The 15376-nt window shown below is 39.7% G+C and overlaps 1 protein-coding gene across 1 annotated transcript; it reads left to right on the top strand.

The window, feature by feature from the left end:
* The first annotated feature begins 2251 nt into the window (after positions 1–2251).
* LOC126031243 (DNA-directed RNA polymerases I and III subunit RPAC1-like) lies at positions 2252–3379 on the top strand. The gene has a single exon (XM_049789535.1). It carries the CDS (start codon positions 2252–2254, stop codon positions 3290–3292), a length of 1041 nt encoding a protein of 346 aa, XP_049645492.1. The 3' UTR covers positions 3293–3379.
* Positions 3380–15376: the final 11997 nt, after the last annotated feature.

Genomic DNA, 15376 nt, shown 5'->3' with positions numbered 1-15376 from the left:
TCACCTCAGTGCTGGGCCAGATCTGCCCATGGAGTTGCTTTTCTCTAATGAGCACCAAGCTGCGTGTGGCAGCCACCACAGCTAGGAGCCTCATTTCAGCCAAGCGCACCAGATGGTCATCGGGACAGTGTGAGTGACTCAGAGGAAATATGCCTATACCTCTGAGAAATAGTCCCATGCTACTTGGAAGCTGACATACCCAGAAAGGTGGCAAAGATGGGCCTGGTTGCATCCATAGCTCCTCAGCCAAAGAAGGGCAATGGTAGATTATCCCACATAACACTCATTCAGCCACTCTGTGACCTTTCATTGAAGCAATAAGTTCATGTAGTGCCTTTACTGGGTTTGCTTCCCATTATAAAGGTAAAATAGGATAACTGAAGAACATAAATAAAGATGAAAAGGAAAATAAGTATGGTTTACTGTACCCCTATCCCTCTACAGGTAAGTACTATTGTCATTTGTTGAGTTGTGAACTCAGCGTTTTATGGAACTCTTCTATAATGTGGACATTTTTCTTAATATTGTTAGAAATGTAGCTTAATTAATGAACATTTTTATAACATTATATCAGTCTATGTATGGTACCAACTTTGCATTTTTTTTCTCATGGACTAATTAGCCACCCAGAACAGAGAAGACAAAATGGTGAATGGGGCTAAAAGTCCACCAAATTCAGCTCAGAATAGTTCAGAAGACTATACTTAACCAACCAGCTTTTTTGTTATTGATGTTTGTTTTTAAGTCACACTCACTGATACTCAGGGATTACTTCCTGTTTCTGTTCTCAGGAATCATTCACTCTTGGTGAGCTCAGGGGACCATATGGGATGCTGGATATCCAACCTGGGTTCATCTCATGCAAGGCAAATGTTTGACCCACTGTGCTATCACTATGACCCCTAACCAATCAGCTTTATAATTTTTCAGATAATGTTTTAGAGACATCATGAGAATGTTTAATGAGCTGAAAGAAACAATGATATTATAGTCACTAAAGCACAAGAATATATGAGAGCAGATATAAAAGAACTATAATTATAATGACAGAATAGAAAATAAAGGAAGTAAAATTAAAATTTAGGGGCCAGAGAGATAGTTAAGCAGGTAAGGTTCTTTGCCTTGCCTATGGTCTATCTGGGTTTGATTTCTGCATTCAATATGATCCCTTGAGCACTGCCAGAAGTGATTCCTGCTTGCAGAACTAGAAGTATTTTTTGAGCACCAAAAGGTATGGCAAAAAAAAAAAAAAAAAAAAAAAGAAGAGCAAACAAACTCAATGGAAGGTTACTCTGAGCAGCAGAGTAACAACAGTGAAGTGGAAGAAAATTGGTGAGTTTTATGCGAGTTTCATGAAACCTCTAGAAAACAGTAGAAGATAGAAAACACATTGAAAATATATTAATGTACACCAGAAGAAAAATATGTAACTTATTAGAAAAGCATGAAGTTGAGATTAAAGAATGACAATTCAATGAAATCATATATGAGAATTTACAAAGTTGAAGAAAGTGTGCACCCAGTTCTAGAGAGCCAAAGGATCCCATTAAAAAATACCCAAATAAAAATATACCAAGATATATGGTAATCAGAATGAAAAAGTGGAAGACAAAGATGGAGTTTTTGAAAACAGTGGGCACTCTCTAAGGAAATCAATCCCTTAAGTCAGTGAGAGTCATTCTACTATTGTGGGCTTCCACTAGGGACATTTATGTCTTCAATGTGGGATTTAATCCTGGCTTGTGGAGTGGGCATAGTGTATAAGGCCCTGGCACCAATTCAGTAACTGTGTACATGGAGGGGAGTGAATGGAGTGGAGAGGAGGCCATGGCTCCAGATTACAGAGAGGAGAGCACAGATGAGGATGGAAATGAAATTTCATATAAAGATTTAAGATTCTGTCAACAGTGAAGGGGCTAGTAGGGGCCACAGGTGGACAGAAACTAGAAAATGACCTAGGTTTCGAGTGTTCAGCATGAACAAGAGAGAGTTTGGGGGTACTCAGTTGATAGGCAAAAGAGGCGGGTTTCCTGCTAGAGCAGTGAGAGAATGTTCTAGAGGTTTTGGATGCCTATAGATTCCAAAAGGCTTTAAATAGGATACTTAGAGTGGGCAGATGTGCGCAACTTGTGAGCAATGCCTCTTGGTGAACCATTTATCAAGGCAGTTGTTTCTTGGCATGGAGAAAGGCATCTATTCGCTGTGTGAGGAATATACATTAAAAATGACAAGTGTTACATGGCCGGGCAAGATGGCGGCCTCCAGGGCGGTGGAGGAGATGCGGAGCCGCGTGGTTTTAGGAGAGTTTGGGGTTCGCAATGTTCATACCACGGATTTCCCTGGGAAATACTCGGGCTACGACGACGCCTGGGACCAGGATCGCTTCGAGAAGAATTTCCGTGTGGATGTGGTCCACATGGATGAAGACTCCTTGGAGTTCGACATGGTGGGAATCGATGCAGCCATTGCCAACGCTTTTCGACGCATTCTGCTAGCTGAGGTGCCAACCATGGCAGTGGAGAAGGTCCTGGTGTACAACAACACGTCTATCGTCCAGGATGAGATCATCGCTCATCGCCTGGGCCTTATTCCCATTCTCGCTGATCCCCGTCTGTTTGAGTACCGGAACCAAGGAGATGAAGAAGGCACAGAGATAGACACTCTGCAGTTCCGACTGCAGGTTAGGTGTTCTCGGAATCCCCACGCTGCTAAGGATTCTTCTGACCCAAACGAGCTCTATGTGAACCACAAAGTGTACACTAGGCATATGACGTGGGTCCCCCTGGGGAATCAAGCCGACCTCTTCCCGGAGGGCACCATCCGGCCGGTGCACGATGACATCCTCATCGCTCAGCTGCGGCCTGGTCAGGAGATCGACCTGCTTATGCACTGTGTCAAGGGAATTGGCAAAGACCATGCCAAGTTTTCCCCTGTGGCTACAGCCAGTTATCGCCTACTGCCGGACATCACTCTGTTGGAGCCTGTGGAAGGGGAGGCGGCGGAGGAGCTGAGAAGGTGCTTCTCACCTGGTGTGATCCAGGTGCGAGAAGTCCAAGGTAAAAAGGTGGCCCTTGTTGCCAATCCCCGGCTGGATACTTTCAGCAGGGAAGTCTTCCGGAACGAGAAACTGAAGAAGGTGGTTCGCCTTGCTCGGGTTCGGGACCATTATATCTTTTCTGTCGAGTCCACAGGGGTATTGCCACCAGACGTGTTGGTGAGTGAAGCCATCAAAGTGCTCATGGGCAAGTGCCGGCGTTTCTTGGATGAACTTGAGGCAGTGCAGATGGACTGAGGCTGCACCCAACTCTGGAAGCAAGCTGAAGACTACAGGGTGTTTGTGTGGGGGAGGTGGGTTACATCCAGTGATGCTTAGAGAACCCTGTGCCGGAGATCCTGGGGGTCCTGGATGCAAAACTTGTGCCATGTGTCAGATTTGGGGTTGATTTCCCCTCCCCCCTCAGTTGCTTTTCAGAGTTCATTCTGATTAGGGGTCCTGAGTATTCTGGGATAATCTTTACTTTTGGTCAATACATTTTGTTAAATGTGTTATCTGTGACATGCCTTTGTAAATAAACACTCAAAACAAAACAAACAAAAAAAAATGACAAGTGTTGGGGCCAGACAGATGGCACAGCAGGGAGGGCATTTGCGTTGCATGCAGTCAACTCGGTTCAATTCCTGGCATTCCACATTGTTCCCCAAGCCTGCCAGGAGTAATTTCTGAGCGCAGAGTTAGGAGTAAACCCTGAGAGCCACCAACTGTGGCCCCCCAAAACAAAACAAAATAAAAATGGCGAGCATGGGGCCAGTTGATCCTTTGCACCAGTCACTTCAGAATTAGAGTTCTGGAGCAAGGATCAGAAAGAAAGCAAGATTCCATGAACACATTTGTGTTGGCATTTATTCCTCTGAGGCCAAGTAAGCCTCCTCTGGCTACAAATGACTGTTCTATTACTAAATAAACACAATCCTCAGTCTCAAATTTACTGAAGTAAAATTAACAAAGTGATTACTCAAATAACTCATATTTAAAATGTTAAGAATGACGATTTAATAGACATGGGATGATTTCCACAATAAGATAATTAGCACATTCATTATAGCCTATCCTATTTCTCCTTTGGGGAAGTGATAACTCTTCAGATCTGTTATTTGAGTACATTTTGGTAATACAAGATGGTATAAACTGAGTCAGCAGACTTCCTTATGCATTCAACTCATAATGAAAATTTTGTCTATTTATCAAACTCTCCTGATAGCTTCTTTCTCCAATGGTAGGCCCATTCCACTCTTTGTTTCTATGATTTCTACTTTTTTATTTAAATTCTATATACAAATAATATCATTCTAGAGTTCTTTATCTGGCTTCTTTTATTTAGAATAATACCCTTTAGCTTATGAATAGCAGGATTTCTCTTTCTCAAAGCTGAATAAGATTCTGTAATTTTGTGTGTCCCAGCATCTATCTTTATTCATTTATTTCTGGACACAGGCTATTTTCACATCTTTCATATTAATAATGTAGCAATGGAGTTGAAGATAGAGTTCTTTTCTTGATATTGTGATTTTTGTGTTCTTTGTAGATAGATAGATAGATAGATAGATAGATAAATAGATAGATAGATAGATAGACAGATAAAGAGAGAGCGAGAGGGAGAGAAAAGTGAGATCTGTGGAGTCTTTTTAATTTCTTAAGGAACTGAGACATTTGCTTTCCATAATGATTGGACCAATTTGCATTCTTAACAGTGGTGGACAAGGGTTCCTTTTTCTCCATCTGTACTCCAGCATTTATTATTTCTTGTCCTTTTGATAACAGCCCTTATAGCATTAATGATAACAGCCCTTTCTAATGAGGTGACATATCCTTGTACTCTTGATTTGCATTTCTCTGATGATTTGTGATGTTAAGACTCTTTCATCTATTGGTGGGCTATTTGCATACCTTCTTTGGAAAAATGTCTATTCATGTCCCCTGTTCATTTTTCTTTAATTGGATTGTTTAAACAAACACTTCTTCATGTTAACTAATAGGTCTGGGATTGTAAATTTCATAAGACCATGGGAGTACAAAGGAAAGTCCTTCTCTGAAGAGATATTTTATTTTCATTTAATGGATGAATATTATCTTACCAAGAAGAGGAAAATGAGAGCAAGTAATGTGGGAGAAAATCAAAAGATGGAGAGAGATAGGAAGCAGGGAAAGTGCTATGAAAGTATTATGCATCTATGATATAGGCCAGGGGTCACCACAGTGATAGCATGTCTAAATCCCTTGAGTTATCAATAAATGCTTATTTATGTCTGTTTTGTGGCAGATATAAAACCATATCTTCATCAAACCATGGCCCACTCTTCAGAGATACTCTGGGATGCTGCATTTTTTTTATCAGTCATTGATGCACTGGTTACCTGAACGGCCTTATTTGTTCATATCATTTCATGCCTACTAGTCTGCCTGATAAGCAGAGTTTCATGCCCAAGTCATCCTAGCATCAGTGAAAGCCACTGAATAACCAGAAGCAGAACCTAAAAGTTGTATATGTCAGCCCACTGAGGGACAGGATTAATTGCTGAAGAGATAGTATACTAAGGAGAACTTTATCTTGCCCATGGCTGATCTGGATTTGATCCCTGACTTTGGTATCCACTAGGGGACCCAGGTATTGCCATACATGATCCCTAAGTACAGAGGCAGAAAAAAGTCCTGATCACAACCAGGTATAAGTCCAAATTTTAAAAACTAAACAACAAAAATAAAAACAAAACAAATATTTCCTATTTATACAGTAGATAGTGTGGGGGGTGGGTGATAAATTTGTCAAGAAATGAGTCAGTTATAAACAAAATTAAATAATCTTTGTGTCTGATAGGGTATTTATTCAATATTTTAATTAATGAAGGACTAATAGTTTCTTCAACAGGAAAGATGAGCTAAGAATGTCAAACTAAGTTTGTTTCTTTCCATACCCAGCTACCTACCATCATGGCCCGTGCTTAGGAAATTACTATTCTAAGACAAGGCAGTATGAAACAGGTGGGACACTGCATTCTCAGTATCATTAGGACTCTACTGGTCATAGCAGCTACACAGTTTTCATTCGTTATTAATTACATCCATTGCTTTGAGCTACAGTGAAATTCTGACCTGATTTCCATGTCATGACTGTATCCCTTTTAACCCTCTTTAAGGGAAAGTTGCCGTTCTCAGGAAGGACTCCCCCAAATAGCTCCAGACTGTGAAATGCATCTCTCTTTATTGATTTCTATAGAATTCAATCATCAGAAAGCCAATTCAGGCCTTATGTGAAGTTTGTATGTTCTTTTCTCCCTTCCATAATCAATGGCTCATCATCCTTTGAGGATAAATACCTCCAAAATTCCAGAAAACTGTGTTCTTTTCCTTACTGTAGTAAATGTGCCTTTTACATTTCAGTCGTGGGAAATCAGTAATGTCACTTTTCTTTTTCTGTGTCTCCTTCTTATACTGAAACTACCTAGAGCTATTATTTGTCTAAATGTCCATCCTTCCTGAAATAGTATGCTCCGAGCTCTTTATTGTATCATCTAGCAAAGGCAAAAGGTAAGCATTTTCATTTTATGGGGTCTGCCCCTGTTGCCTCTCACAATCAGTAGGTTGACCTTTCATTGACACTTTTGCTCTCATATTAATGGTTTGTCCACTTAAGTAACCAATGTTTGCCAACTTTATTAAAGGATGCTAATGAATAAAAGTATTATTAGAAAGCAATAATTAACCTTGAGTACAGAAGTATTAACAAGAGGCAATCAATTACTTCTCTAAGGTTAGTAAACACTTAGAACATATTAACTGTCCCTAAAGGAGCAATTAAAGAACATAACTCTTCTAATTCAAACACAAACAACAAAGGGTTCATCAAATGGAGTGAGTGTAGATCCACATTAGCCAAACAATTGGCATTAGATGTTGCTCTCACATGGCCCAATGATCTTTGATGAGCATTTGGTGAGTTTACAACATCTCTAAGCAGGCACTTTTATAAAAGACAAATCCGAGACTAGCATCACCTGCTACAAACTCTCTTATCACCATCCATTTGGACTGAATTTTTTTATATTTTGTCTGTATTGGAATAACAATGATTGGACCAATTTATGATACAGCTTGTAAAATTGCTTTCCACACAGGCGATCAATATTGCACCATTATCAGAAGCGCATGATTATGCAGTTGTATTCCTCAATGATCATTGTGTTTTTAATAGCCAGATTGAGGAATAATTGATGCATAATAAACTGCAACATTCTAAGTGTATAATTTGATGTTTTGATATGTGTATAACCCACGAAATGTTCATTGTAATAGAAAAAGTGGACATTTCCATCACCCTCCAAATTACCTGTCTCTTTGCAATTCCGCAGTCCACGCCTCTGACTTCTTGCCAAGCAACCACTGACCTGTATGTCAGTATAGATGAGCCTGATTTCTTTGAGAATTTAGAATAAATGACAGGGCACAGCATCAGTCACTTAGCATAACTTATGAGGTTCTTGTATTTTGCAGTGGTACCAGTAGATCATTCCCTTTAATTGTTGAGTAATATTATATTATATGGACAAATCACAATTTGTTTATTCATTGTATGCTGTAGAACATTGATATTGGTTTCAGCTTTTTAAATTTTGTTTTTTGGCCACACCGGATGATGCTCAGGGGTTACTCCTGGCTCTGTGCTCAGAAATCAATCCTGGCTTGGGGGACCATATGGGATGCCCAGGGATTGAACTGTGGTCCGTCGTAGGCTAGAGTGAACAAGGCAGATGCTTTACCTCTTGCACCACGACACCGGCCCCTTCAGCTTTTTAAATTTTAAATAAAATATGAGTGTGTACACAAATTTTTGTATATAAATATGATTTTCATTTATCTTATAAAAATAAAATGAATAACGCTGCTATTTTAATTTTTCAAGAAATTGGCAAACTTTTTTATTTTACAAATTAGGTCTACCTTGAGAATTTTACAGTATCTTGAAGTTGAAAATAATATAATCTTAGATAATGTTCTTATTTGTATTAGAAAATCATTCATAGTATTTGTAGGCTATATATTTTCAATATGATGTGTTCAAGTTAGTTATTTTGGTTATCAAATTTTAATATTAGATCAGTTGATCTTTCCCATTGCTTAGTATCTATTTGGTTCAAATGTAAGAGAAAAGATAGGTATTTATTTTATTTTTCACTACATAAATAAGTCTCAGATAATAGAATGATTGAATGGAAAGAATTCTCTCTGGTTGTGTTGGCTGTAGCTGATCTAGTAACTATTGCTGTTCCTTAAGATTGGATAGAAGTAAGGATTGGAAGGTGGGCTTTAATAGGTATTCCACAGAATATTGTCAACATTTTTTAAAAAAAAATCAAGAATGACACAGATTCAACTACTAGAAAGAGGATAGTCAAAATAATGATTTATTATTTGGCATAATGCTTTATAGTTACAACTTGGTACAACATCATTTGTTATATTCAACTGTATCCAATAAAGATTCTACATTTTGACCTGAAAGCTTTTGTATGCTTTGAATGTATCTGTGCATTCAATACTTAGATAGTAAAATAAATAAGATAATAGGCAAAGATAAAATGTTCTCTCCGACAGACTTGCGGGAGCATGAGACTTTTACCAAACAATTCTGAGTAGCAACACACACATATACATACCCATGTAGGTACATGAAAATTCACCAGAGATATATTTGTATGCACCATAAGAAAGAATCCAAAAGACTTCAAATTAGACAGAATAAGACCTTCACAGAATATCCATAAAACAGAATTTCACACAATAGAGAAAATAGATGCTGCTTTTTCACATGTAGAATTTTACAAAGATCTTGGACAAAATAAGCCAGGTACAAAAACCATCATTTTATGAGTATAGCAGGTATATAGAGAGGATAGCAGAATTTGCCATGCATGCAGTTGAAATAGAATCAATCCTATTTCAATACCCCATATGGTCACCTGAGACCCAACAGAACTGATTTCTGAGTTCAGGGACAAAAACAAGCCCTAAGAACAGACATCATGCCTAACTTTTTAAAATAGAAAGTTTAAGAAAACTAATGTATTAAAAATAGATAACTAAAATAACCTATTAGAAATAGATTTGCAAGCTAATCTATTACACTTGAATGTCTGGTGAACTGTAATAAAAGGCAAGTGAATGATTGAAACATTGGGAATTTTATCTGGGATATTAGTTACTTTTTTGAAGAAGAGAGAATAGTGATGGGACGTTTTGGTGATGCTGGCACCATATTTCTGTCTTGTAGGATTCATGCTGACCAATCACTTTTGACTCTCCTCTATACCCCACTTACTTCTGAAGAATTCCAGTCTATTTCCCTTTAGAGAATGTTTGACTCTGGGTCCTTTATGGAAAGGGATCAGGCAGGTTCTCTCTTTCTGCTTGAAGGTACAGCAACTCACAGTCACACCCAATGACATAGAAATGGTCCATCTCCACAAATGGACTTCATCAACCTGCCAAGACACCAAATCATTGCAGATTGATAGCTCCTGGACCAATCAGCCGCATACTTATTTGCACAACATCTTCAAATTTCATAGCTCAATATGATTATAGCAGATCTGATGGGAAAATTGCACAGAAGACTACCAAGCTCAATGAACAAAAATATTACAGAAGACACAGCTAGCACCAATTTGTCCAGTAAATGCTCAAATGATGACTTCAATACCACCATAGTAAGGTATAACAATGATCACAAATTGATGTTTATTGATCTAAATTTAAATGATTCAATACACTATTGTGTTGTAACAAATATATGAAGCAATTTTTTTATGCCTGCCAAGGGAGTAGGATAGGGTGGTGGGTGGAAAACTGAGGATATTGGTGTAGTGCGGGGTCCTAAAGCCCCCCGGAGGGGCCCGGCCAGCGGGGAAACGGCTGGGAGGCTCTTAGACTTCCACACTTTTATTTGGCTGGGTTAAAAGAACAACCACACCTGTAAAAAATCTGAGAGAGGTTAGTAAATGAAGACCTCAGGCGAAATATCCGATCAGAGGTAAAAATTTATTGGTCCAGCATCTCTTATATAGAGGAGGAGAAATGGGCAGGAAAAAAGACATGTCAATCATACTTTTTGGCGCGAAGGTTATAGAAAAAAGGCAGTAAAATATTCAGAAGGGAGGGAGACCTTATGTCTCCAAAGTGGGATCTGCAGCCCGCTTATCTGGAGCTAACATCAGTCTGTGAAGGGGCAGGTTTTTGAAGGTAGCTATTAACTCCGGAAAGAAGCTAAAGGGAGTGGTCTAGATCTGGAACTGGTATTGGGGGTGTTTACTTTTCTCTTTGGCTTCAAAGAAAAATCTCCTTCAGCTGTGAAATACCTTTCCTGTTAGCTCAAAAGCTTACAGCAAAGTCTGCAGGTGGGCAGCCTTAGGTAAAAGGCTGCATAAAAGACAGAAGACAGAAAAATTGATCCTCTGACAGGACACTGTCTCCAACAGTGTAGGAATGGTCATCTTGGTGGTGGGTTTGGTGTTGGAACATTCAATGCCTGAAACAAGTGTATAATGAACAACCTGATACATGTTATAGTATATTTTTAGTTAAAAATGTTTTTAAAAAATACTATTTTGACATTTCATTTGTTCTCACCTGTCTTTTCAAGACTCTCAACCTCAGTTTACAACCTCCAGTTGTTTCCTTCATGGAAATCTATTTGTCTGGAGAGGGGCTCATCTGCAGACACCCCTGAATCCATGGTCTCAGCCTCCTGGTGCTCCTTGTTCATTTTACTGCCATCCACTGGTCTAGCACTCTCCCTAGGAGCCCCTTTATGTCCAAGAAGGTTGCTCTCCATCTGTTTTATTTTCTTTATGGTGTCTCAAATCTCGTATTTAGGTGTTATAGTAGCAAAAGATTCTGCAGAGGTCTTGGGTTAGAGGGGTCAAATCATGTTACACTGATTAATTGGCTTTAAATGAAAAGTAGCAAACCACTACCCCCAACTGCAGTCCTGTGGGCCCATGTCCACTCCTTTCCATGACTGGTCATTCTTTCCATATTAATGCAAGTTAATGTGACAGCTTGGGGATGAATGCTCATTGATTTCTGACTCTGTGCCAGACACCCTGTTAAATTTTTATGTAATCACACCTTAAGGATTCATGTTGTTAACTCCCATTTGTTGGTAAGAAAACTGAGGCTGAGTGATGGTCATTATGAAGATCATGATTAAAATCTTGCCTATGCTTGACTCCCAGACTGATTCTTTATCACATCACGATGGTGTCAAGCTTGTAGATAGCATGATATAGAAGGCATGACTGGAAAAATAAGTTATATTGTAAACATCAGACAAGTCAGATATTCATCAAAACAAATGAATTCTAATGGGAGGTGGGGTGTGAGAGCACTTTCTGCCTATTCCTACCTCCCTACTCCCCTTGAGTGAACAAAGCAATTATTGGTGGAGGCAAAATCATGGTGCCTGGATAACTCATTAGCTCTTATTTGTTTAAAGTCTGATGGTGTATGACAAAAGGATTTGTTCCAGATGTCAAAGCAGCACAATGGAGTTTAACAGCCTGTGCATTAGTAATGCATCACCACTGGGAATCCCAGGTCACCCTAGTCAGAAAGGCAGGATGGTCAAAGGCAACTCAGCATGGCAAAAATGTGCCCACCTCTCCCTCATCCTATATTCTGTCCCACCTCATCCTAAAGGTGGTGCCTACAGCTCTGGTTTTAATCTTTTTTCCATTCTCTGAGCTTAATAGTATTTGAAAGGATCAGAGAGAAAGATTTCTCAGAGGACTTGGGGCTGGTAAAACATTTCATTGAAGAAAAATGTATTTGTATATGAAAAATCAAATATATCTGAAAATATATTTACACAGTAAACAGCATACTCCAAGTTACTTAATTCAATATATTTTACTATTTTTTAATTTGCTGGCCAAAAAACTCACACCTGAATTTCTTTTTTTGTTTAGTTTTTTTTTGGGGGGGGGGCACATATAGAGGTGCTCAGGGGTTATTACTGGCTCTGCACTCAAATCACTCCTGGATGGCTCAGAGGACTATATGGGATGCCAGGGATTGAACCCTATTTGATCTTATGCAAGGCAAATACCCAATTCACTGTACTATCTCTTCGCTCCAGTTCCCCCATCTGAATTTCTTCATCATGAATAGATATTTGGTGAACTTAAACTTCCTCATAAAACTAGATACTTAGTTACATACTTAAAAAATTACTATTGAAGCAATTATTATCTGACTACATCTTTATCTACTTTTATTCATGTAGAAAGAATTAACATCTGAAATATTATTCATTTTTCAATGAGTCCATGTCCTGCCAGTGAAAACAGAACAATGAAGAAAGGCTCAGACATTCTTCATTCTGCTTTCTATCTCAAGAGTCAAAAAAAAGTGCCTTGAAGAACATTTCGGAGAAGAAATTAAAGCCTGTGACATGGCGTTGACCATAAGTTTCCTTTTTAGAGGGACGAAAGGAACGTTGAAACTGAGGAATATTTCAGTACTCCTGGTCTTCGCTTTTCAACAACTTCCCTTGGGAGTTCCCTGTGTCACTGAATCATATCAGCCTCCCTCCCACACACTCAGGCCATGCCTGCAGTGTGAAGGACATCCAGCTGTCCTTGCAGTAATTGTTCAGTCTCTTCTAGTTTTGCTCCACTCCACCCTGCTCATTTTGATTTCTTGCCTTTCCCTATGAACTGTGCTTCCTTGTAGCTTGTTGATTTCATTTCTAGCCTGACACCCTCTGTGAAGACTTCAGAACGAATAGTCAACTGGACTGGGCCCTTAGTTTTCAATGTTGCTTGTAACTCCCCAGCCTTTTCAGCCCTGAGACTCCCAGCCTTTGATAAGAGAGGGGTACAGTATGTATTACAATCACAACTTCTTGAACAAGGAACCCCATACACAAAGTGTTATGAGTGGGAGTGCTGACATTCCAGACCCTTCCCTGTCTCTCTGGTTTAGAGTGGATGCTAAAGATGGTTGGCAAATGTCAAAAATTTCTTGGTGTTACTCTCCAATTAACCATTGGCCTCTCTACTTTTACCACTTGATTGCATGCCTGCTGTCTTTGGACTCTCCTTTCTTTGCCTTTTACCCGATTTTGCCCAAATGGAGAGGATGAATTTGCTAACTGTTCTCCACTGCTGAATAAGCTCTGATGAAAGAAAACGCCCGACTATTTCCATGAATATATAATTCGGGAAATTAGGACAAAAAAATTAGGACAAGTTTGTAAGTTTGGACTGAACAACTTGAAACCTATTATGATGGTACTTGTTATTGTTATTACACTGTTTATTATTAGTGTAATTAATTGTTTTCTGCCACTGATTTGGAATAGAGTCCGAGTTTCTCTCATTCTAGAATGCACATGGTTTAGTGACATTTCTAAACCTATCCCCACCACTTACTGGTGCTTTGCAGTAAAATCCACCCACCTAGCCTCCCACAGAGATGAACTTGGTGGAATCAATAGAACAAGCCAGTGAAAATAAGCCTAATCAATATGGCCCTTGTTGTGTGGTACTCACAGCATGACTTCTTTACTTCTGTGCTTGTGTATGCAGAGCTTCTCACAGGCAGGAATGTGAGATCCTTGGAGATACAGACTTTTAGGTACTATGCCTCTCACCCAAAAAGTGTGACATGATTCTCAGTGATCAGATTAAATGCTCTGTTAGCTACTGGTTTATTTTGAAACTGACACTTAACAGAGAACTGAGACCACCATGATTTAGGACAAGATAGGGTCTTCCTACTATTCAAGCATCTTAGTTCAACCTTGAGTTGCCTGTGTGGGGTGCTCTTGCCACTTAGGCATCAGCTGGTTTAAGATAGCACCAGGCATCCAGAATTGCTCTGAGGTATAAAATACTATGATGAGTGTGTAGTTGAATCCAGGTTGTTTAGGCTCAGAGGGTTTCCTCTTCCAGCCCTTTTTAATTTGAGTGCTGATTTCTCCTCTTCTGCAAACTTCTAATCCTGAAAACGTTTACCCAGTATTTGTTCCATTTGTATGTTCCTTTCTAAGTTGGCCCTTATCACTCTGCTCTAATACTCACTATTTCTGGTGCTCTGCTATACCCCCTTTAGGCCATTCTGCCTTTTTAGGTCAAGCTAGGCCACTATGGCTAGTGGGATCATTGTGGGAGCCAAACTTCATGAACCCTTACCCTAAGTTCCTGAGTTCTTCACTGACTCTTCTGTCGATGCCCACACTGAGCAGGGAGGAAGGCATAGAATGTGAAACAAGGTTGCCTGCCTCCATTTCCAGGGTCAAGTCACAAGAACCTTGGGGTTCCCTTGAGGAAAAGAAGAGAAAATCAGACAAGCCTTTGCCCTGTCTGTTTGTCAAGCATCTTGGGATGAGATTCCAGCAAAAGAGACTAGACTGGGGGCCAGAGAATAGCGTGGAAATAGGGTGTTTGCCTTGCATGAAGAAGGATGGTGGTTCGAACCCCGGCATCCCATATGGTCCCCCAAGCCTGCCAGGAGCGATTTCTGGGTGTAGAGCCAGGAGTAACCCATGAGCACTGCCAGATGTGACCCAACAACCTAAAAAGGGAAGAGAGAGAGAGAGAGAGAGAGAGAGAGAGAGAGAGAGAGAGAGAGAGAGAGAGAGAGAGAGAGAGAGAGAGAGAGAGAGAGAGAGAGAGAGAAGACTGGAGGGAAGGACAGTCTTTCCCTACTACTTTTGCATTTGGGTTTGGTTAGCATCAATTTTCTTATTCAATCTATACCAAGCTGCTTAAGTCCACTCTATCGCTAACATCAGCTTTAGGAGTAATTCCCCAGTATTGTTCCCATTCTACAGATGAGCAAACCAAGGAAGAAAGTGGGTAAGAAACTTTCTCTAAGGAACAGTTCATTATCATGGCCAACTTAGAATTTGAATCCAGGACACCTGATTTACTATGATACATTAAACCCTAAAATGGGACCAAGGGGTATAGGAAAACTGAGGACAATAAGTGATGTGTTCAGCCTTACAGCTGTACATGAACCATTTCTATTTTTTATTCTTTCTCTTTTTTTACATAGATGAAAAGAATAGTATCTGTGGAATCCCACAGGGGAGGAAAATCCCTGAGTACACCCTTACCACATTCTCTCCTTTGATTCAGTTTTAACATAAAATATATGACTAGCTCCTCTTTGGAGCTAGAAAGGATTTTAAGGGTAGAGGATTAGAAGAGGAGGAGGAGACACAAGGACATGAATGTGTGTCCCTCAGTGCCATCCTGAAGCTTCAAGAACAATGCTATCTGTTCAGTGTCAAGTCTGTATGATGCCTACTGGTAA

The sequence above is a fragment of the Suncus etruscus genome, chromosome 15 (assembly GCF_024139225.1).
Source record: "Suncus etruscus isolate mSunEtr1 chromosome 15, mSunEtr1.pri.cur, whole genome shotgun sequence".
In the NCBI taxonomy this organism is placed as follows: Eukaryota; Metazoa; Chordata; class Mammalia; order Eulipotyphla; family Soricidae; genus Suncus; species Suncus etruscus.
Note: the sequence above shows the minus strand (reverse complement) of the source record. Positions and strands in the feature narration are given on the sequence as shown.

Excerpts from the sequence above, each read along its gene's own strand:
- LOC126031243 (XM_049789535.1), top strand. The coding sequence starts at position 2,252 with ATGGCGGCCTCCAGGGCGGTGGAGGAGATGCGGAGCCGCGTGGTTTTA.